This window comes from Ostrea edulis, chromosome 2 (assembly GCF_947568905.1).
Source record: "Ostrea edulis chromosome 2, xbOstEdul1.1, whole genome shotgun sequence".
Lineage (NCBI taxonomy): Eukaryota > Metazoa > Mollusca > Bivalvia > Ostreida > Ostreidae > Ostrea > Ostrea edulis.
The window spans coordinates 48,398,684-48,422,068 of record NC_079165.1 but is presented as its reverse complement, the minus strand read 5'-3'; the positions used below and the strand labels follow the sequence as shown (position 1 = coordinate 48,422,068).

The 23,385-nt window shown below is 34.6% G+C and overlaps 1 protein-coding gene across 2 annotated transcripts in view; it reads right to left on the bottom strand.

The window, feature by feature from the left end:
* Window positions 1-23,385, bottom strand: part of LOC130051761 (multidrug resistance-associated protein 1-like) — a 90,917-nt gene that overhangs the window by 54,137 nt on the left and 13,395 nt on the right. Inside the window, exons 6-12 of one of the 2 annotated variants that reach the window (XM_056154356.1) lie at window positions 21,832-21,957; window positions 20,097-20,158; window positions 15,919-16,056; window positions 15,648-15,674; window positions 9,990-10,238; window positions 6,394-6,586; window positions 4,977-5,163 (exon numbers count right to left, since the gene is read on the bottom strand). In XM_056154356.1, coding sequence (XP_056010331.1) covers window positions 4,977-5,163; window positions 6,394-6,586; window positions 9,990-10,238; window positions 15,648-15,674; window positions 15,919-16,056; window positions 20,097-20,158; window positions 21,832-21,957 — 982 coding nt within the window. The remainder of the gene's footprint in view (window positions 1-4,976; window positions 5,164-6,393; window positions 6,587-9,989; window positions 10,239-15,647; window positions 15,675-15,918; window positions 16,057-20,096; window positions 20,159-21,831; window positions 21,958-23,385) is intronic. The other variant, XM_056154357.1, reaches the window with a different exon arrangement.

Here is a 23,385-nt window from a genome sequence, read left to right as displayed (position 1 = left end):
TCGATTAAGATTTTAAACCGATTGCCCATCACTAGTATTAAGTTACAGACAATCTGATAAAAAATATAGGAGGGTCAATATCAAATTCCTAAATAATTCTCTGAGAAGAGCCATCGACTAAGATATTTCACTCATGAGCTTGTATTCAATATTTGTACATATTATTTTAAAAAAACATCTTTTTAATTGACAAGTCTTCATTTAGCTCCATTTCTATTTTTAAGATAACACCGTTCAATACACAATGGTAAATGTTTGTTCCTAGTGTAACCAAAGTGCGATAATCTATGTGACTCAAGTTTCAATTTTGTCCAAATTGTGTTTGAAATCCATGCCGTCCCTTGATGTAAATATTATATTACAGAGATCAATCAAGTATAATCTATAAATAAACTCTATATAATTCTTTAACTGCTGAAATATTGTTGAAATGAGGTTCTTCACATATAAGGCATAAGTTAAGAGTGACCTTGACCTTTCAAAAATGACCTTGAGTGGCCTTTGTCCAAAGGCATTCGCCCAATGATCAATAACTGTTGAAATATTGTTAAAATGAGGGTTTTGGGTTTTTTTTATATGTAAGGCATATGTTCTTGACCTTGACAAAATGACCTAGAGTGATCTTTGTCCACAAGTTTGCACAATGATGAATAACTGTTGAAATATCATTAAAATTACTTTTTTCATAAGGGCTATTCCAGCAAAAAACGTATGGGGGGGAGGGACGGCAGCAGATATTTTTTTGGATGGGTGGGGGTGATTTGGGAAAATATATTTGTATGGGTGGTTGTCTTCCAGGTTAAATAAAAAACATGGGTGCCTGTGAATTTTGATAAAAATGAAAACGTATCACGCTACGTTTCTATTATTACAAAAGAAGAAGAAAAGCGGAGCCATTCTACATTAACTTAAGTACGGAAAAAAGATTGATAAATGGGCAGATAACTCAATGTTACCGTAAAACTTTCCCCTCCAAGGTGTTACCCAACGTATTGTACCTGTCCTAAACTACCACCTGTCTAATGCAACCAACGATCATGAGTTTTACAACCTTTTCGTGTAATTTCACCTTTATGAAACGACTGTACATTTTTTCGATTACAACGCGATTCCTACTTTCGATTTCAGTCGAGCATGACTATTCTGGGAATTATCGCCCCTAACACTTTCGTTTTAAGGAGGTGTGCTACACCAGAGAAATTTGATGTAGATGAAAAGTGGAGGATATGTACAACAATATTTTGAAGTTGAAAATTTTCAAGTTTACTTTATTTTGTCAAAAAATACAGTTTTAGTAGAAGGTAATCTGAAAAAAATTTAAAACCCCTGCTGGACTCGAACCTGCGACCTACAGTTCAGCAGTCGGTATTCAAACCTACTGAGCTACTCGGCTAGGTATTTAAATGGAAAAGGAAAAGTCAAATATTGCTGATATCAATTTTTTCATCCATGTTTTTAAAGGAAGTCAGCCATTATGATGATGTAGAGTACTACCTTAAAATGTGCAGGTAACAGTTCGGCGGTGATCTTGTTTAATCGGCACTCTGAATCAATTATTATACCCAAGCTATCAATTTGTTAACGTGTAATTAACATGCAGCGTTGTGTGAGGTTAATTACCAAAACCCAAGTTGTTGTTTAATTAACAAAATCAAGGATCAGGGAATCACCGTTGTTTCCGAAGGTGTGAATTTCGACAGACTTTGAGATGTGCGGGGTAATTCGGATATGAAATCTCCCACCTGGTATACCATTACATTTAACAGAGTGGAAAATTTGCCTGATTGCGATATAAATCGGGTAAATATTATGCTTGGGACTGAAATTTTAAATGGAATATTCGCGGGTTTCCCGTAGGCCTACGAGAGATTGTAGGGGGGAAAGTCAAAGGAAAAAAGTCACAATCTATATGCATACACTTTGTAATTTAGGGAAATATCTATGTCTAGCACTTAAGTTGCGAGAAAACCTAACTCTTTGAAAAGTTCTTCTCCGTTGCTTGCTTGAATTTGTACACCACTATACAATGCCATTTTATGTATACATATTGTAACTGATGTAATAAGACACTTGTCTTTTAAAAGCAATAAAGAGAGTAACAATATATGTGAATTTAAATTAAAAGTGGTATAATATATTCATATTTTATTTAGTTATATATCATTTAAAAAAACCAACTTCTTGTTATTTCAACTGTGCAATTAACAAGCACCCAGATCATGACATGAGTAAAAAGGACATGCACATCTAGTCCAGAAATGATATGACAATATCCCACATCATTAGTGAAACTGTTCATTTATAATAAGCAAACAGAGCTTAGGTTTCTACAACTCGCATGTTTCCAGAGTATACAAAATTAATTGCATTTTTTCTTTCATTTTATATGCTGAGATCATCCTTTTTTTTCTCCCTACCAAAATTGCATTGGAAACCAAAATATGTAATTTTTTCTGCAATGATTGCTACCTTCATCTCCCGATGAAACAACAAAGAAAGACATTTTATTGTTTATATTTTTTGCATTTTTAAAAATATAAACTAGAATTAAGTTCTAAAATATCATATGGTTGATCCATTTGTTACGTTAAATGAAAGTATTGAATTGTATGGGTGGTGGTGGCAGGGGAGAATCTAATTGTATGGGTGGTGGTAGCAGAGGAAAATTTAATTGTATGGGTGGCTGTCTTAAAAATAAAGTGCCTTCCCTCCCCCCCATATTTTTTTTGCTGGAATAGCCCTAAGTCATATGATCTGAGTGACCTTGACTTTGCAAAATGTGCTTGAGTGACCTTTGTACGAAAATTATTTGCCTATTACTTATCTGTGTGATATATGATAAATAAATGTTCAAAAACTGTTGCAATAAGGAACTTATATATCAACAAGAGGCTCATGAACCACTTTGCTCACCTGAGTCACTTGGCCCAATTATTTATCGCAATTCACCTTTGAATTAGAATGCTTTGGCCGATATAGTATTGCATTGTGTGACGACACAATTGAATCTGTTTGTAATACAATTGCGAAATGCAACAGAAACTCTCATTGGTCCATATGTATAAGTCCACCCAAATTCCCTTATACGGGAGTAGTCGGCATTTGAAACATGACGGCCAGATGGAAACAAACTTCAAATGAAGAAAGAGAAAAAGTTGTATTCTTGTGTTGTTGTCTCATAAATTTAATATCAAAAAATTCCTAACATATTTTCCTACTATACTTGTGTCCAAACATACCTTCAAATATTTATTAAAGCCCTAATACGACCCAAAAACTCACAGCTTTTGATGATTTTGTTCGTTGACGTAGCCAGGTTAGGTAGCCAGTCAATTCGAATCCCGGTTCATATCCATACTGGCACAATAGCGTCTAGATGTGAACTAATACCCCCACAAATAGTTTAGCTAAATATTTTAAATAATATATTATCCCAGTTCCATTAAATGATAATTATTCAAATAGCTAAACTCACGGCAATGCGACTTTCATTAGTCTGGGCCGGTCTCCATCTCTGCCACACGAGTGTTAAGGAACATGATGAGCTTATGTAGCATTTTCGTTAATCAAGAGCTTATTTTACCTTTACAAAAACTGTATCTTTTAATTTCTATTAATTATTCGTGTTGATAATTAATAAAGAGTGAATACATAACTTACAACCAATTTTGTGAATAGATACCAATAGCAACAGAGTTCGAATTGACCGGCTACCTAACATGGCTACGTCAACAAACGAAATCATTTGAAGCTGGGAGTTGTCGGGTCGTGTGTGGCTTTAATGAATATTTGAAGGTATGTTTGGACACAAGTATAGTAAGAAAATATGTTAAGATTTTTTTATATTGAATTTATGAGACAGCAACACAAGAATACACCAATAACGCGATATCAGGCTTCAACTGTGCGCAGCTTTTAGTGCCTCGTAAATTGAAGGTTTTTACAAGAACTGGATCTGTAGCTCTGTTCCGTCACAATATTTTTTCAGAGAGCTACAGTTCTCCATGTAGTAATTTTCTAGTCCGTCCATCTTATATGATCACCGGTCACCTGAATCAGCTCGAGAAAGTGGGCGGGCTGTAATCGGCCAATGAAAACTCTTGTTGTACTACATCAAACATGTCATTCAAACTGTTCAATCGTCTCATTCAATTGTGTCGTCACACAATGCAATACTATATCGGGTAAAGTGTTCTAATTCAAAGGTGAATTGCGATAAAGACTTTCCCTATATATTTGCATGTAAAACTTAGATTCCTATTGTGGCCCCAACCTACTCCTGGGGGCCATGATTTGAACAAACTAAATAAAGTAAACTCGGGTCACTCAGGTGACCTAAAAATGGAAAAATAAAATTTTCAGCTCAATCATGTCCATGCCGGCACCTTTAAGCTATCAGTATAAATATCATACTTACTTAACATCACAGATGTACATTATAGATAACTTTTTGTGTTTTTCAATGAGGCAATAAAAAAGTTTCAATGAGGCAAAAAAAAAGTTTGTTGATCACCTGCACATATTGTTTTTGTCTCTCAACTGATCCAATATGCAAAAGCATGTTCTGCATATGATCAATTTTTTAAAATTGAGACACGCTACTGACAAATGAATTTATGTTACAGGGCTTTGTTTCAACAATCTTGATTAAAGTTGGCATTTCCCAAATTCTAAAGTCATTATAATGATTCAATTTGCAAATACAAACTATCATTGGGTCAAATGCTGTCTGACATGTTTCATACCAATTGTTAGGCCATTTTTTGCATACTGATTTTGACTAAGGATTACTCCGTTTACCTGATCAAGATATAGGGCTCACAGAGGGTGTGACTGGTCAATTGGGGATGCTTACTCCTCCTAAGCATCTGATCCCAACTCTGATATGTGTTTGTCCTTCTCTTAATTATGAATTCTTTATAGGATTTGAGATTGATCACTATTTGTTATTTTCACTTGTTCATTATTCTGTTTACCTGTAAGTACAGATGGACCCAGCTGCATCCATAACAAATACATAGCCAGCGTGATCTGCACTGGAGCAGACCAGATCATCCAGAGATATCCACTAAGGTCCTGCATTCGCTGACAATCCACCGACATCAAGTTCACAATCTCTCCAACAGTGGAGGTCTTCCTGGCTTCATTGTTCATGGTTAATGACTGGAATTAGTAAAATAATAAAAAGTGTGTCAACTTTGTCCTCTATCAACGTGTGCTATAATAAGCATTATCAAGAGCCTGATTAATATGAAGTGCACACATGTATGCTTGCATTAATCCACTGCATTGAAATAATACTATCTTTTAATGCCTCGTTCACACGAATGCGCTTTAAATTTTATTTCACATTAAATTTGATGCGAAGTAAAATAATGCGCATTAAATTAATTCAAATTAAATAGCATTCACACGGTGGTAATATTTAATGCGAAGTAAACTAATGCGCATTAAATTCGTATGCATCTCTAAATTAAAGGGTGCACGAAATGAATTAAAAGAATAGACTATATAATTGAAAATTATTTTTATAGATATCTTACTGAATTTTATGTAGATACACAGAATTCATTGTTCAAAACACAACATACAAAGTACTACATGTTTCAGTACAATGTACTTGTAACTGATCTACAGACAAAGAGTTTTGTCGTGTTTCTTTGTATAGGTTCCCAAGAAATTACTTGTTATTTCCTCGGACGACCAGAATTCACTCTAGACAATAAAAAAACCTCTGAACGTCTCTTTCACCATTCCGCTGACTACTGTTGTGACGTAATTTTAATTACTAATATGTATTATAAGTCTACTATGACGTCATATGGTATAAAAATTTTAACAATGAGGGGCATATTTGTAAAAAGGAAAATCATATTTTCACTATTTTAAAACATTTTTGTCGTATTTAAAAGCAATTTCTTTCATATACATGTATTACTCAGTATGCGTATGCAGAGCTAGCACAAATTTGCATCTGACATTACCTAATGACATGCTGTTTGTATATGTTTTTAGTGATTAGTGTCATTTTGATTAGTTTTTCCCACAAAACTAGCATTATCATATATAGCTGACCACCGGTATGATGCAGGTGACCCAAATTTGCCATTACGCATGCGTCTACATTTAATGCACATTAGCTTCGCTTTGCGTTCACACGGAGCTGATGCAAAATAAATTTAATTTGCATTAAATAGCGACATAAATTTTAATTCGAAGTACACTATTGCGCAGTAAATTCTCCGTGTGAACGCGGTTCAGATTTAATTCGAATTAACTTACGTTTAAAGCGAATTAAATTCTTCATGTGAATGAGGCATAACGAAGATAGCCATGCATTGGTAGAGACAAAAAGAGTAATTTCAGGAGTAAAACTAGAAGTAGAATATTCACCTTTTTATAGACTGCTGCAATAAGGGCTGAACGCATTCTCATCCCCAGTGTCATTCCAATATGGAAATTTTGGTGGAAAAATGTGGATTGTAAAAGTGCTATGACAAAGAATCCGGTAGCATAGACATAACCTTTCCACTCATATTCAATGGAACCTTTGGTGTTCTTGCTTTCCACATATCCAATTAAGACGCTGAAATACATAATGGTGAAATCATTGGATTATCAAAGACTTGTGTAATTCTTTCATCATCTGCTAGTGTTGAATTCCCAATAAACCCCTTGACATAAGAACAAAATTTTGTTCCAATTTCCTGAGGTAGATTTTAAACCTTGGCATCATATCCAATGGAATTATGTCTTCAAAAGAAGAACATACAAACATCCCCAGGGTGAAATAGAAATAATTTACTAATTGTTAGAACTGCTGAAGAATAACTCTTTCCATCTGGATATATTGTTGGAAAATAAAATTGGAAGACAGAGGGATTGGAGTTTTGTTTAAAGAAACAGAGATTATCCCCATACAAATTCTTCTTTATACAGGCAATTCTCGATAATTTTGAAGTCCACTGCAGCACTGAAAAACTTAAAAGAGATCAAAAGTTCCAGTTTATAGGAGTTGGCTAAATCTGGAAATCAGCAATCCAGCTGATATACTTCAAATGTTATAATAAAAGACTGCTTGGTGCCGCTTCTCAGTTTTTGTGTAACAAGTTGTTGAGTTTGCAATAATAACATTGTGACAGAATCAGGTTCAAATCATATTTCAATCATTTGACAGTTCTGTTGATCACATTCAATTCTCATCTTACTTTCATGTCTCAAAATTATAACGTCCACATTTCATACCTAAGTATTTAGTGCTAAAATTTATCATCTATGTTGCCCATTCAACATATACAGTGCCCAGGTAGGATATCATAGGTGAAGTGCCAGGTATATAAACACAGGTAGGATATCATAGGTGAAGTGCCAGGTATATAAACACAGGTAGGATATCATAGGTGAAGTGCCAGGTATATAAACACAGGTAGGATATCATAGGTGAAGTGCCAGGTATATAAACACAGGTAGGATATCATAGGTGAAGTGCCAGGTATATAAACACAGGTAGGATATCATAGGTGAAGTGCCAGGTATATAAACACAGGTAGGATATCATAGGTGAAGTGCCAGGTATCTAAACACCAAATTGATGGTATAGATAAGATAAGATAAGTTTATTCCAATTTTGGGCCCAGAGGGCATAACAGTAAGACAGTTTATAAAGAAGGAAATTCAAAAAAGAAAGAAAGTTTACAACATTAACTACAGGTTACATAGACTGCAAACTGCATGTGGATGCAGCATGTTGGGGAAACAAGTACATACATATATGAATTGCTAATCATGTATATAAACAAGTAAATGGACAGTATCAGTATTATACCAACATATGAATAATAAACTATAATGATTTTTGCAGTTTTAAAGCATCACTTCTTTTTCTGAAAGTTTGCACTAAATATTCACTCAATTTGACAATTACTGATTTGTCTTCATTAATCATCAACCAAGTAAATTTTTCCTTATTTGTTAGATAGATAAAAATTTTGTTGAGCTTGTATATACCATTAAAAAACATATTTCTCTCTTCAACATAGAATGGACAATCAGTAAGGAAATGAAATTCATCTTCTACACAATTAAGGTTACATAATTCACATATTCTTTTGTTTCTTTCTAAAGAAATCTTCTGGCCAGAATTCAATTATCAGAATCTTTGAAAGATCAAAAGAAAATTTGCATAGTTATATAGACAATAAGAGGCCCATGGTCCACAGTGCTTACCTCAGTCAACTTGGTCCTGCAGTTCTTCATCAGAAGATTTAAAAGATATTTTGCCCTCTTTATTCCCATGAAACTTCTTTAACCAATATCATGAACCCAACTAAACCAAACAGGGTCATGACTTAACCCAGCTTGAATCCATACAACATAGGGATGCCCCATATTTCTCTTTATATACAAATCACGTAAATATTTATCCCGAATTCTAGTACCACCCTAACTTCATGGTCACTGTTTGTGAATAAAAAAAAATCATTATAAATCAATGATCCATATTTTAAAAAAAGAATTGCAAATTTCCCCCATACATGTAGAACTTTGAAACCATATTGTGGCCTAAATCTACCCCCAGGCTATTGATTTGAAGAAACTTGAATCTGAACTACCCAGCGATGCATTGCTATTGGTATGACTAATCCAGGTCCTGCTGTTCTTGAGAATAAGACCTTTTTTACAGATTTATTCTTACGTACAACTTTGATCAACTATTAATTGAGGCCCAATCCTACCCCCCCCCCCCCCCCCTTCTCATCTCATGCCACGCTTTGAATAAAAATGAATCTGAAATATCTGAGGATGCTTGCATACTAAGGCCACATCAAATCGATTCTCTGGTTCTCAGACAATTGTTTTTCAAAAAATGGGTAGTTAGGTAGGAGGGGGTTTAGTTTTTCAGTTTATCTCCATGTCACAAATGGGTAGGGATTTTTTGTCCGTGGTTTTTTTTTTGTGTTGTGAAGAAAGTTTTACAAATGGTATTCAACACCGTATACCTTCTTTTCATTCTGTTTATCTGACGAGGGCAAATCAGTCTTTTTTTTCAGACACTTTCACTTTTAAATATCTCCCAAAAAGTTCAACCATTTCGGAAATTTTCACTGTTGAAAAAACCTTTTCGCTGTCAGCCATTTTGTTTCGACCTACGAAAACGTCGTACTTCAACTCGACCTTGCTTTCATCAATTTGTTCCTTCACGGTTTCAATTTCTTAAAATTCACCGCCCAGAAGTTTCTTGCAAAGCGTATCAACTGTCAAGAACGAGTCTACCGGTATAATTCTCCATGGAACAATCTGTTTTCAGTTAAAAATAATCTCAATGCTGACAATAACTGTTTCTGTCGCCATATTGTTTACATCAACTAAGCAGCACGTCTTATTCAGCAAGGCGCTTTACAATTTTGGCACCAAAACACGAATTTTATTTTGACAGATCAAATACGGGCGGCAGAGATTTTTTTTTCCGGGGCGGCAATAAACTCGTGTCAGCAGCCGATTTTTTTTTGGGGGGGGGGGGGGGCGTCTGAGAACCAGAGAATCGATTTGATGTGGCCTTACTGTCCATTATTTTTAAGAATGGACAGATACTGTCCATTCTTAAAAATAATGGACAGCAATTGTCAACTTATTGGACACCTACAGGTAACCTTTTCACTACAAGTGGATTTTCTTCTATATAAAAGCCTAAAAAGACAAAGGATTGCGTAACAAAAATGTTTTAAATTTTAAGGAGGCTTTCACATAAGTTTTGTCTTTTCTGGTCCAGTGGTTCTTGGGCAGATTTTCAAAAGATGACACCATAATTTCATTATTTCTTAATTATCTCCCCTTTGAAAAGAGTTTGATCCTTCATTTGAATACTTTTGATAATCCTTTTGATTAATGATCCTTGATGGCAAGTTTGGTTGAAATAGGCTTAGTGGTTCTGGAGAAGAAGTAAAAGCTTTCAGACTTATGGATGCACTCTACGAATTTTTTTTAAATACCTTAGAAGAGAAGGACTGGCCATTTGCAACAAGTCATATATGAATTTACATCCCCATGCTTTAAGGAAGTCTTTGCCATATGTTCGAACCAGTACTTTAAATAGAGATGCACCATCTTCCTTCTTCTTTTGGGGGTCCTTTATTTCCACAGTTGTGGAGTAAGTACGACTGGAAGTTCCCATTAGAGGAGTTTTCTCAGAGGCTTGCAGATGATGCTGTGTCCTTCCCGCCCTAAAGGACACATCTTGCCTATAAAAAAGCAAACAAGGCATAATCAAAATCTTCCACTATATTACATGTAAAAATCATTGGCAATACAATTCTAACAAAGAAAGATAAAGCAATTAATTCAAAACTCATAACAAACTCAACACGATCTTTAACGTGCATTTGTTATTTGTCAAAGGTGATAGGATGCTACAGCTGTAAAAAATTTTATTTATTAGAATGCTGTAGCTGAAATGTGTTTTATCTATACCTGTAATGTGTTTTATCTATACCTGTAATGTGTTCTATCTATACCTGTAATGTGTTTTATCTATACCTGTAATGTGTTTTATCTATACCTGTAATGTGTTTTATCTATACCTGTAATGTGTTCTATCTATACCTGTAATGTGTTTTATCTATACCTGTAATGTGTTCTATCTATACCTGTAATGTGTTTTATCTATACCTGTAATGTGTTCTATCTATACCTGTAATGTGTTCTATCTATACCTGTAATGTGTTCTATCTATACCTGTAATGTGTTCTATCTATTAGGATGCTATACCTGTAATGTGTTTTATCTATTAGGATGCTATACCTGTAATGTGTTTTATTTATTAGGATGCTATACCTGTAATTTGTAATAAGGAATAACTAAGTCTCACAGTAGAACGAGTCTAAACAACATTGGAGTGCTCATTCTGACCCACTACAAAGCTACAGTCATTCAACAAGCTAATAATGAAGTTACCTTTGCATGCAAACAGGTGATTCATAATTGGTTTGAAATAAAATCAGTTTTGTAGTTGGAAGAGATAGCTTAAAACTATCATAATCATTTCAAATGTTATGGTTTGTGCTGTACTTCAATTGATAAAAACCCAATTTTCTTTTACTTTAATCCCAACATGAATAGATATTTGTCTACCTGTATCATAGCTATCAAACCCCGGAGGTTTAATGAGTCTTGTGTGAAAATACTGCAGCATATATTATACAAGACTCGTATTTACTTTAATTAGTTCTATTTTCACTTAGAGATAAATCTGTGAAATTAAAACTACACTAAAAAGACCATAATCCTGATCTTTGTATTTAGATAATTCAGAAGCTGTAGAATACAGTACTTCAAAATTATTGATAATAAAGTCAGAGATAACAAGATACATGTATGATTATAATCTGCCGATGAAAAAGTCTCCCAAACGAAGTACTGGCTGTCAAATAGTGGGGGTTTCTGAGAGCTACTATTTCCCCCCACGTCAATAACTCCCTTCCACAAATCCCATGCCAATTTTGATTTTATCTTTAAAAAATTAGATCACAAAGACCTTGATTTTGAAAATTTAAAAAAAATATTTTTGTTTCTTTCAGTGAAACTGGCGTCCCTTGATCTCGATCCTAGTTTCTGAAGATCCTATGTCTCCATCAGTCCCGGTTTCACAGTTATAAAGTTTTTATGATCAAGGTCAAAGGTCAAGCTCACTGGTGTCACTTGACCTTTTAATACACTAATTTGTAGGTTACGAGGTCCCATCATCCTCTCATCATTTCTGAAGATCCCAGATCCCTATCAGACTTAGTTCTGAAGTTTATCAAGTTTTTATGTTCAAGGCAAGAGGTCAAGGTCACTCAATTCATTTGATCTTGATACTAGTTTGTAGGTCATAACTTCATTTTTATCATTTCTGAAGATTTCATGCCTGTATTGGTCCCAGTTCTAAAGGTTACTGGAGATACTAGTTTGTATGTCCCTAGTTTGTATGTCAAAACATACTTTTATCATTTCTGAAAATGTCATGTCTTTATCAGTCCTATTTCTAAAGTAATACCAGTTTTTATGATCAAGGTCAAGGTCACAGGAGTGTTTACACCTTGACACTGGTTTGTATCCTCTTATTAATTCTGGTTGTAAAGTTTTACCAGTTTTATGTTCAAGATCAGAGGTCAAAGTCACTGGAGTAACTTGTCCTTGATACTGTTTTGTAGATCCCATTATCCTTTTATCATTTCTAAAGTCCCATGAGTGGATGAGATTGCAAACACCAAGGCCCTGTGTCACGATAAAGATCCCTCTCTGTTACAAGGCAATAAGCACCGAGCATAGGCCTAAATTTTGCAGACCAACAATGGTGACGTCTCCATATGACTGAAAAATTCTCGAGCGGTATGTGAAACAATAATCAACCAATCAACACATGTCTATCAGACCTTGGTCTGAAGTTATACCAATTTTATGTTCCAAGGTCACTTGAGTCACTTGACCTTCACACTAGTTTGTAGGTCCTACCATCATCTTATAATTTCTGAAGATCCCATGTTGCCATCAGTCTCAGTTTTAAAGTTCTATCAGTTTTTATGTTCATGGTCAGAGGTCAAGGTCACTGGAGTCCCTTGACTTGATACTAGTTTGTAGGCCCTGTCATTCTCTTCTTATTTTCGAAGACCCCTGGACTCTATCATTTTTGTCAAGTTATTATATCTGTTGAATTTTGAAATTAATTTTTCCCCAGTGTTCTATTGTAGACCCCCACCCCATTTGATTCCCCCACATTGTACCCTAATCCCCATCAATCTGAAAACAAAAACTTTTCTGCACAACTTAATATGATGAAAACAAAAACTTTTCTGCACAACTAAATACGATGAAAACAAAAACTTTTCTGCACACTAAATACATTGGCCCAACATAACCTTGAATTTGTAATATTTCCATCAATGGGTTACGGAGAATGGCTGTGGACAGTTTTAGTCGCGAGAAAGCAGAACAAGAAGTGGAAGAATAATAAGAACAAGCTATAACTGTGTTGGAATGCCAACACAAATTCCCCCATGTCAGAAATGGACCCAGGTCAAAATGTTGATGCCAGAAATGGACTCTGGATCCTCAGTTAAACCTAGAAACTAAATTTGGTTGAAATTCGACAAACTTTATTTTTTGGCAACCATTTTGATATACCAGCCATTTCGAATCATTTAAAAATTGAATGGAAAGAAATACTGAGGCTAGAAATGAACTGTGGACCCTCATTTGACACCAGAACCCAAATGTCATAGAGATTTTAACACTTTGAAATATTTTTGTATATAATCACCACCAAAAAAAAATTATGCTGGAAATGGATTCAGGGTCATCAAATTACCCTAGAAATTGAATTGGGTTGAAATCCAACAGCCTTGATTTTTTTATGTTTGTTGACAGCCATTTTTGAAAATTGAATAAAACTCTTCCCTTATAAACCCCTATCAGCCCACAAAGTTTGAATTGGATCTGTTGAAGCACTTTCATGTAATCGCACAGACAATTTTCTCACTAAAGAAGAGGAATAAGAAGAAGAAAATGAGAAACGGAGCAAAAAGAATATGACCCTGATACTTTCTGTTCGGGGACATAATAATAAGAACCGAGCAAAAACAATAAGTCTCCAAAATTCATTTGGGAGACTTAATAAGCAGATAATCTTTTTTCGTAAGGAGGAATAACACACCAGAGAAATCTGATATGGATGGAAAGTCAAGTACAATATTTTGAAATCGAAAAGTTTCAAATTTACCTTATTTAGTTTTAAAAATGCAGTTTTAGAAGAAGGTAATCTGAAAACCCCTGCTAGACTCAAACACACAAACTACAGATTAGCAGTTGACATATAAACCTATTGAACTACCCAGTTAGGCAAATTGGATTTGAAAGGAATATACAAGCTTATATCTATATTTTTATTCAAGTTTCAAAAAGGAAGTCAGCCTTTATGATGATGTATTAATATTCCTTATGCATCAACCCATCACTGATATACATACAGAGATTCAAAAAAGAAGATGCATTATGTCATAGTTTTCTAAGACAAAAAGATCATAAAATATAGCAAGAGGCCCAAGGGCCACATCGCTCACCTGAGTCACCTTGGCTCATATTTAAAGATTTTCCCTATATATTTGTATGCAAAACTTTGATCCCCCCTTGTGACCCCATCCTACCCCTGGGGGCCATGATTTTAACAAACTGAAATATGAAATATGTCAGAAAGCTTTTATGTAAATATCAGCTTTTCTGGCTCAGTGGTTCTTAAGAAGAAGATTTTTAAAGATTTTTCATATATATTTGTATGTAAAACTTTGATCCCCTATTGTGGCCCCATCCAATATCCGGGGGCCATGATTTGAACAAACTTGAATCTGCACTATGTCAGGAAGCTTTCATGTAAATTTCAGCTTTTCTGGCACAGTGGTTCTTGAGAAGAAGATTTTTAAAGATTTTTCCTATATATTTGCATGTAAAACTTTGATCCCCTATTGTGGCCCCATCCAACCCCCGGAGGCCATGATTTGAACAAACTTGAATCTCCATTATGTCAGAAAGCTTTTATGTAAATATCAGCTTTTCTGGCTCAGTGGTTCTTGAGATTGAGTGATTGTTTCTTGCTTAACGTCTCACTCGAGAATTTTTCACTCATATGGAGACATCACCAAGACCGGTGAAGGGCTTCAAATTTTAAGCCTATGCTCGGCGCTTACGGCCACTGAGCAGTGAGGGTTCTTTAGCGTGCCACACCTACTGTGACACGGGACATCCGTTTTAAGGTCATCTCCGAGGACCCGTGACATTCACACCTGATGCCGAGCGTTTGGCGATGGAACTATCACTACCTGTTTTAACGACTTAGGTCTGTCGCATCCGGGATTTGAACCTTGGCCTTCCGCGTGCGGGGCGAACGCTCTAATCCCCTGGCCACCGCGGCGGTGTGGTTCTTGAGAAGAACATTTTTAAAGATTTTTCATATATATTAGTATGTAAAACTTTGATCCCCTATTGTGGCCCCATCCAACCCCCGGGGGCCATGATTTGAACAAACTTGAATCTGCATTATGTCAGGAAGCTTTCATGTAAATATCAGCTTTTCTGGCTCAGTGGTTCTTGAGAAGAAGATTTTTAAAGATTTATCCTATATACTAGTATGTAAAACTTTGATCCCCTATTATGGCCCCATCCAAACCCTGTGGGCCATGATTTGTACGAACTTGAACCTGCACTATGTCAGGAAGCTTTCATGTAAATATCAGCTTTTCTGGCTCATTGGTTCTTGAGAAGAAGATTTTTAAATGACCCCACCCTATTTTTGCATTTTTGTGATTATCTCCCCTTTGAAAAGTACATGGCCCTTAATTTGAACAAACTTGAAAGCCCTTCACCCAAGGATGCTTTGTGGCAAGTTTGGTTGAAATTGGCCCAGCGGTTCTTGAGAAGAAGTCGAAAATGTGAAAAGTTTACGACGTTGCCAACGACAGACAATGGATAAATTTTGATCAGAAAAGCTCACTTGAGCCTTTGGCTCAGGTGAGCTAAAACTGAAAATAAATATTGGTCACAAAATCCCAAAATTATATTAGAAAAGCATATAGAAGTGTATGTAATAATTGACATGTCTATATGGACAGTCATATAATTACCTTTGACTGGATGTTCTGGGAACTTTTCTATACCAAATAATTCAAATTATGCTTTAATACAGAAATTTGAAATTCTGCACAAGATGAAGGATATTTATATAATGCATATCCAGCAGTATGTTTTATTTCTATACTTTCAAAGTTTCAAAATTCCTCTCGATTGTTATGAATTTAAAAAAAAAAAAAAAAAAAGATCATCAATACAAGATTTTGTATTGGTTTCACAAACAAAAATTTGTTCTCAGCTGTTCATAGCAATCTAATCACTTACTCAAATTTTTTGTGCTTAGCCACTTCCTTTTCCCATTGCGCTGAAAACTGTGGAATAACTTTGTCACTAGCATCACGTGGATTGAGGTCAAATAAGTCATCTTCTGTTAAATCTTTCTTGTATGCTGTTATCACCAAGCTATGTACAGAAACAAAGAACACCTCTACCATCAGTGTATATTTTTATCAAAAATTTCTTAGATTATGATTACAGTACATGTTGAAAGACACAACAGTGAAGAAGTTAACTTGAAAATCTTCAAGAGAAAATAATGTCGAACAGATCTGCATCATATCATTCATGAACACACAGAAATATGAATTAATTTCATAATCCATTTGTCTATCATTTGGCAGAACCCATTTTGAAAGAAAATGAAAACTAGTTCTTTTTGTAATGGGGACCGTTATGGATGCCCCCTCCCCCTTTTATAAAGTGGTGTCACTGTGCTTCAGCACACCAATCAACTTTTATAGTATTTATCTATGATGACAATATCATTCCATTTTTCTCATTCATAAGACATTTACAGGATACCTAAATATTAGCCAATCAAAATTGAATCCACATGTTTGTGCATGTATAACTGTTTTTGACGATGCTACTAAGTAGCGAGTCCAAAAATATACCTGCCATGTACCTTAAATTTCATTTCACATTGTCGCTAGCCACGCCCACTGACTGAGTCCGGAAGTACCTCCCTACCCTATGATGTAGTGTGAACAGAGACAATAGGCGTGGTTTGCGAAGATGAACATTTCATTGAAATGTCAAAACATTACAGATCAACACCTGATGAAAGAAGTTAAAAATTGCATTACATTCATGCAAGTTTAGTTTAGCATCTATGGTTCACATCATTCATTAGGCATTCATATTGTAAACCTATAGTTTGTTCTTTGTGTAAAGTTACCCTAAAACATCGTTTTACTCATTTGTTAGAATTTTTGCTTTGTATAAAGCAACATAACATTGTGCTCTGTTTAGTTAGCAATAGTAAAGCTTTATAAATCGGAACTTAGTTTTGTACGCATGATCAAAGAACAAATAAATACATAAACTTTGAAATCTTTATTAATGCAAAATAAGGTTCTTTATTTTTATATCAAATTAACTACCCAATAAATATGAAGGAAAATATGTCAAAACGATATGATCTTGTTGGTAAATATTTCCAGTTACTATAAAAGCCATCATCATGATAATGCACGTGCCAGTGGTACAATATGCGATTTTATTTCAGAAATCAAGAGTTTGTAACTTAACTCTGAGCCCGAGCATTTTGTAGGTATATCGTTACTAAAAAAACATATCGCAATACAATATTTTTTGTCAACAAACCGCAATACACCGGAATTGTACAGCCTTATTGTAAGGAGTACTAAGACACACCCCGCAGATTTTAATGAAAAACAAAAACGTTATTTATAGTCCATCAAAAATTAAACCTTCAAAAGATGATGCATGTTGGCATTGTTCATTACACCTACACACATAGATACAGACCCTAAACTTACTACATGTACTACACCAAATAAAACATTCTGTTCTCAACTAGAATCGTTCCGTTCCCACACCAAACCGTTCCATTTAAATTGTTCAGCATTCCATTCCCAAACCAAAGCATTCTGTTAACCCAGACCAAACCATTCCATTCTCATCTAAAACCGTTTGTTCTCGATAAAGCGTTTGTTCCCTCAAACCATTCGCTCCCACACGGTCATTCGGAACTCACATAGCATTATTGAATCATTGTAGATCAACATGGCGTCTAGGACAATGAAGACAAAATTTTGTTGATGAAAAGAACAATAAACATTGTGTAGTAGTGGATTTTATTCTGGATTGTATCACAAAAGGGTTTTTAAAAAAACAAGACTTTAAATTATATCCTCAGTGAAAGTTGGATTAAGTCTTCACTTAAAAATCAAAAATCACATGTTTTGGCGAAAATGTTAGAAAATTAAAATGAATTTACTTGTTATAATCTTCAACTGTTGTCTTCAAAGTGCGAGTCTGAATTGAGAAACTATAAGTTGCTGGAGCAACCGCATACTACCTTACGGATGATTTCACACGGAGTCCACACCTCAGGTGAAATTAGCTTTCTTGATATCCCTCTCCACGTTTTCAAAAGTAAAAAAAAGTACTTCCATGTTTACGGTAAGTCAGTGTATCAAATGGATATCATTATTGAAACAATAATGGCGCACACTCCCTTATCAAATTAAAAGGAAGCCCATTGTGCCATGTTGGTAAAATTTATTCAGTTAATCTTTTAAAACTATCATTTCTGTAACTTTCAATTTCAAATCACTTTGAATACATGACTTGTATCATGACGCATGCACAGTTGTCGTGTACATCGGACATTGATCCGTCAATAAATAGAGCTACAATGTATATTATATATGAGGTACATTTCAAATTAAATATCGTTAGCAAAACACTAAATCTAATATCTACAGATTACAAAACAGTTGCATTAGAAATTAATTTTTTTTTCCCATCGACATTGGGGATTCCCCTCCCATATCAGTACAGTAAAACTTGTGTAATCTGGCCGTCATTGGTTCCATAAAATTTTGCCAGGTTAGACAAAAAAAATTTGAGAATTATTTCCCTTTGATGCAATTTCTTTATATCTGATATGTATTTTAATATAACAATATTTTAATATTTACATATCCATTGTTTTTGCCTTTGATATTTGTAAAAATTGTAATGATAGCCATTTCCTCATGAATGTGTTGCAGTTGTGAGCAATGAATGTATGAATCTTGATAAATATATTACATCCTTTTCAATGGCTGGTAATTCTGACAGAAATAAACGTAAATATAAGGAATACGCCACACTTCATGAAAAGTATGCCATTGTGGCGCATTGCTGTTTATACCCTCATGTATTTTTCTTAATTGTATCAGTCTTGTAGTTTAAAAAAAGGCTGTCTTAATAATATCATAAAACTACTTTTGAACACTTTCAATTCCACACTTTCGATTACACATAGTGTTGTGTAACACATTTGTACTTGATTGACACATGCGACCTAGACAAGATTCAAGACGTTCTATTTTTAAAACAATGTTTGTCAGTTCAATATAAAGATGACATGTTTGGCATAACACTGTGTGTTCTAGAAAGGAAAGCTCTGGAAACTTCACTTTAGTATAGATAGACTGTAAATTTTGTGGTATAAGGTACTCCTTAGGACTAATTTGCATGTGGAAATTTTCCTGCATGGGAAAAACACGATTTTATTGTGTAAACTTAAGTTTCTTTCCATGACATTGATATCCAATGGGTAGCATCAAGCAACGAAACTTTATTAGCTAAATCGGTGACCGTTGCTGAAGTTTCCATACCTGTCAACAGACACCGCATTAGATATTTATGATATTGCACAAATTCTTGCCAGGTCATAAGGTCAAATTACAGGAGATAAGTAAAAGCATGCACTCTAGTTTATTCAAATGTCTTAATAGTTAATACATGTAGAAATGTCCAGTAAACTGTAAGACAGCCAGAATAAAGGTGATAATTGACATTATATAATTATATGCCAGCAGTTCTCAGGACATTGTATCTTGTCTGATATATAGAATACACAAGATCTGGAACGCACAACATTTTTTAGTATAAAGGATATGGAAAATCTTTGGGACTGAAATATTTTGCCAAAACACACAAAATACCGAAATGCAGAACATGTGGATTACATAAGTTTTACAGTAGTTCTTGTTCTTCATAGCATTCAAAATAAATAAAAACAAAAATTGTATCTTTACAGAGCCATTTAAGCTTCAATTTCAGGATATGACTTTATCTTTTCCAGTTTTATATCACTGATCTAACATGAATTCCAGCTAATGTGATGTCAAAATAAAATTTCTAAACTATATATGCAAGGACTATCTTTCAATGAACACTGACAAAGGCCAAATATGACCATAACTGTGTTTCTCTCCAGCATCTTTTGAGCAATTTGATATTCATACTATATGTATATTAATATATTAAAATGAGCCTATAAAAGGAATATTGTCACTTACTCAATCTGGCAACTATGTCAACATTTTCATTTGTCCAGTCATGGACCTACTGCAACTGGGCAACCAGTAATGCTGATCCCTGACACATATATTGTACTACATGCACATCTTGTAAGAACATACCCGTTTATCCACCAGTAGGTCAACCTGCTTAATATTGAAGACCTGGTTTCAGGAGATGGTTTCTTTAAAAAATTAAAATAAGATGATTTATTAGTAATGTTCTTGCTTTTATATGCAGGATTTTGAACATAATTGTAGGATGATTCAAAATAGTTTAATGTAAGCAATACAAACAATCTGAGTAAAAGACAAGTACTTCAGCCTTCATTTTTTTGTGAAAGAAGAAAATGATAATATAGCTTATGCTCTTGTATGATGATAACTTAAATACAATGTAACGATAATTTTTTCTTACACAATCAGTATACTGTCAGGGTTTGACATTTACTTTTTTGAGCACTAGACCTGCAGTCGGGCTACTTCAAATGATTTTTACTAGACCTGACCTTACATCCACTAGCACTGACCAACTTTTTAGTAAACAATTCATAGTTTCTCCATATTTGAATTTATGTACTTGATTCAAATGACAAACATTAAGTTTGAACTAAAACGTATTTCATTGACTCAAAAAAGTCTTTAGTCTCCTCATTCAATTTGATGTTATTATTTTCAAACATATTTTCTGTTTCTTTAGATTCTATATGGCACAGAAATTCTTTAGTCCAAATAGAATAATTAAGATGACCTGAACCGTTTTTTTTCTATTTCATAAGCCCTGCTTTGTTTCTTCCCAACTTTTTCCTTTTTTTCCTCTTGGGACATCTTTCCTTGAGGACGAGATCACGAAAAGTCATATTTGAATATAGATGGAGACATTCCTGCACACATGTCAACACCGATAAATGGCTGTTTACGACGTAATTTATCAATTTCATAAACACTTTCTTATATTTAATGCAAAATATTTTTTTTTAATGAAAATTAATTCAATTTATATCTATTTATCCGAAACATAATTTACACACATTAACATCGAGTAGATGTCGTAAAAGATCACTTCCGACCGCGACTTATTTAATACAACTAAAAACAGAGATTATGTCATTACGCGGTTCAACTCTTTAAAGTTATTTTTTTAGTTAAGAATGAGATATTTATGTTTTTAAACTAAAGTTTATTGTTTACTTTTTCAACACGACCAGTCGCACTAGTAAATTGACATTTTACCCGACCGGACCTATTATTTAGTAGACTTGGTCGGTCGGACGTGCATTAGTGTCAAACCCTGACTGTACATGTATGCCAAGTTTGGCCCCGCCCTGTAGTCAGAACCCCAACCCCGGGGATCATGAAATTTACACTTATAGTAGAGGTCTTCCTGCACTACATGACTACAGTCTACTCCGGATATAATGAAATCCAGGGGACCGACCTGAATTGTTCATTATATCCAAAGTTCAATATAACCAATGCTGAATTACACAAATATTGCTACTGGGGGATTTATCTTAACTTCAATATAACAGATATTTCAATATAACCGACTTCAATATAAGTGGAGTGGACTGTATATATATCTAGATTTTCTTATAGATATGCGGTTGTAGAGTAGAAGATTTTTGGTAAATTATTGGCAGTTTTTGTCCCGCTTCTAAGGCCCGAGGGTGCAGGCGTCCTGAAATTTACAATTTATGTCTCCCTTGTCCCAAAGATGCTTCATATCAAATTTGACAAGAACTGGTATAGCAGTTATCAAGAAAATGTTAAAAAATGTTCAATGGTTGACGATGGACACAGACTGATAGCAATAGATCACCTGAGTGACTCAGGTAACCAAACAAATTCTACTTACTCTTCCCAGTTCATAATAACCTCTCCTGGATACCTTCTCAGCAATGCAGTGGAAAATCAGCTGAAGCAGGAGGAGGCCCCATGAGATGTAAAACAGGACAAACTTGTTCAGATTTGTATCATACACCTGGGGAAAAAAAAGCCTGTAAAAAGAACTTGTAAAGATCTTGGGAGTCCAGTCATTTGAACTGTCAGGTAAATTGTTTAATTAATCTGTCATCCATATATATAATATACACTGTGAATGATGTTACAGGTTTGTCTTAAACATTACTAAAAACTTGGGTTGTGGTTTGAAAATAAACAAGAGGCCCACAGGCCTCATCAGTCATCTGAATCTAAGTGAAAAGTATCACTTGTCCCAAGGGCTAAAAATCTAGAAAAAATTTCCTGTTCTGAAAATATCTATGCTAAATTCTAATATTCAGCAACAGTATAATACAAGATGTCATCTTGTGTTCTTTTAAAAAAAACTTCAATGCCCTCAAAAGTGCATATACTGATGAGAGGCTTTAGATACATGTATGTATAATCATTAAACGATATGACTAATTTGGACCCACCCTAAAGTCAAAACCCTGGGGCTGCTAAATTCACCATTTTTTGTACATTCTTTTCTGTTATCCTAATATGCATTTAGTTTTTACACTGTATCCGTTAACTTAGAGCTCTTCAAATGATAAAGACAATAATCACTATAGTAATTTTAGCTCCACCCCGAAACCAAACCTTACCCCCTAGCATCATGAAATTTACCATTTTGGTAAAGCCTACTCCCTCTAAATATCTATTTAGTTTTAATTTAGTATCAATATCATTAAAGCTAGTATCTGACATGTTTTGCACATATACACTATATATCCCCGCCCTAGAGTCAGAATCTCTACCCCAGGGATCATGAAATTTACAATTTTGGTAAGACTTTCAAAAATTGGTCAATTTATGGCAGTTTTTGCCCCATCCCTAAAGCCCCAGGGAAGTGGCAGTCCAATTTATGTCCTCCTCGTCCCAAAGATGTTTCATACCAAATTTGAAAGGATATTGGAATAGCAGTTATCAAGAAGTTAAAACAGTTCTATTTTTCACAAATTTAATACCTGAGCATTTTGGCCCCACCTCGATACCAAAACCCTGGGATCATCAAATTTAAAGCACTACCTGCTCTTTCTAAATATATATTAAGAATGTATCAATAACCCCAAAGAAGTCATTTAAGTGTTTTACACATAAATACTATATACCAAGTTTGGTCCTGCCCTGGGGTGAGAACCTCTACCCCCGGCAGAGTTCCCGAAACTAGTAAAAAATCTGTAGGACAATTGTCCGGTAAATATTCAAAATTTACCGGACAATTGTGAAATTTACCGGACATTGTTGTTTTAAATAAAAAGAGATAAAATTAACATAGATCGGACTAATAATTTATTTCTATTTCCATTTCATGCACAGTTTGTTCAATTGCTCTGTCATTAAAGTCTTCTGTCCTTTCCCCGATTCCTCGTAAGAGATGCAAACTTTACAAAACATCATATATCCATCATAGACCAGCCATTTC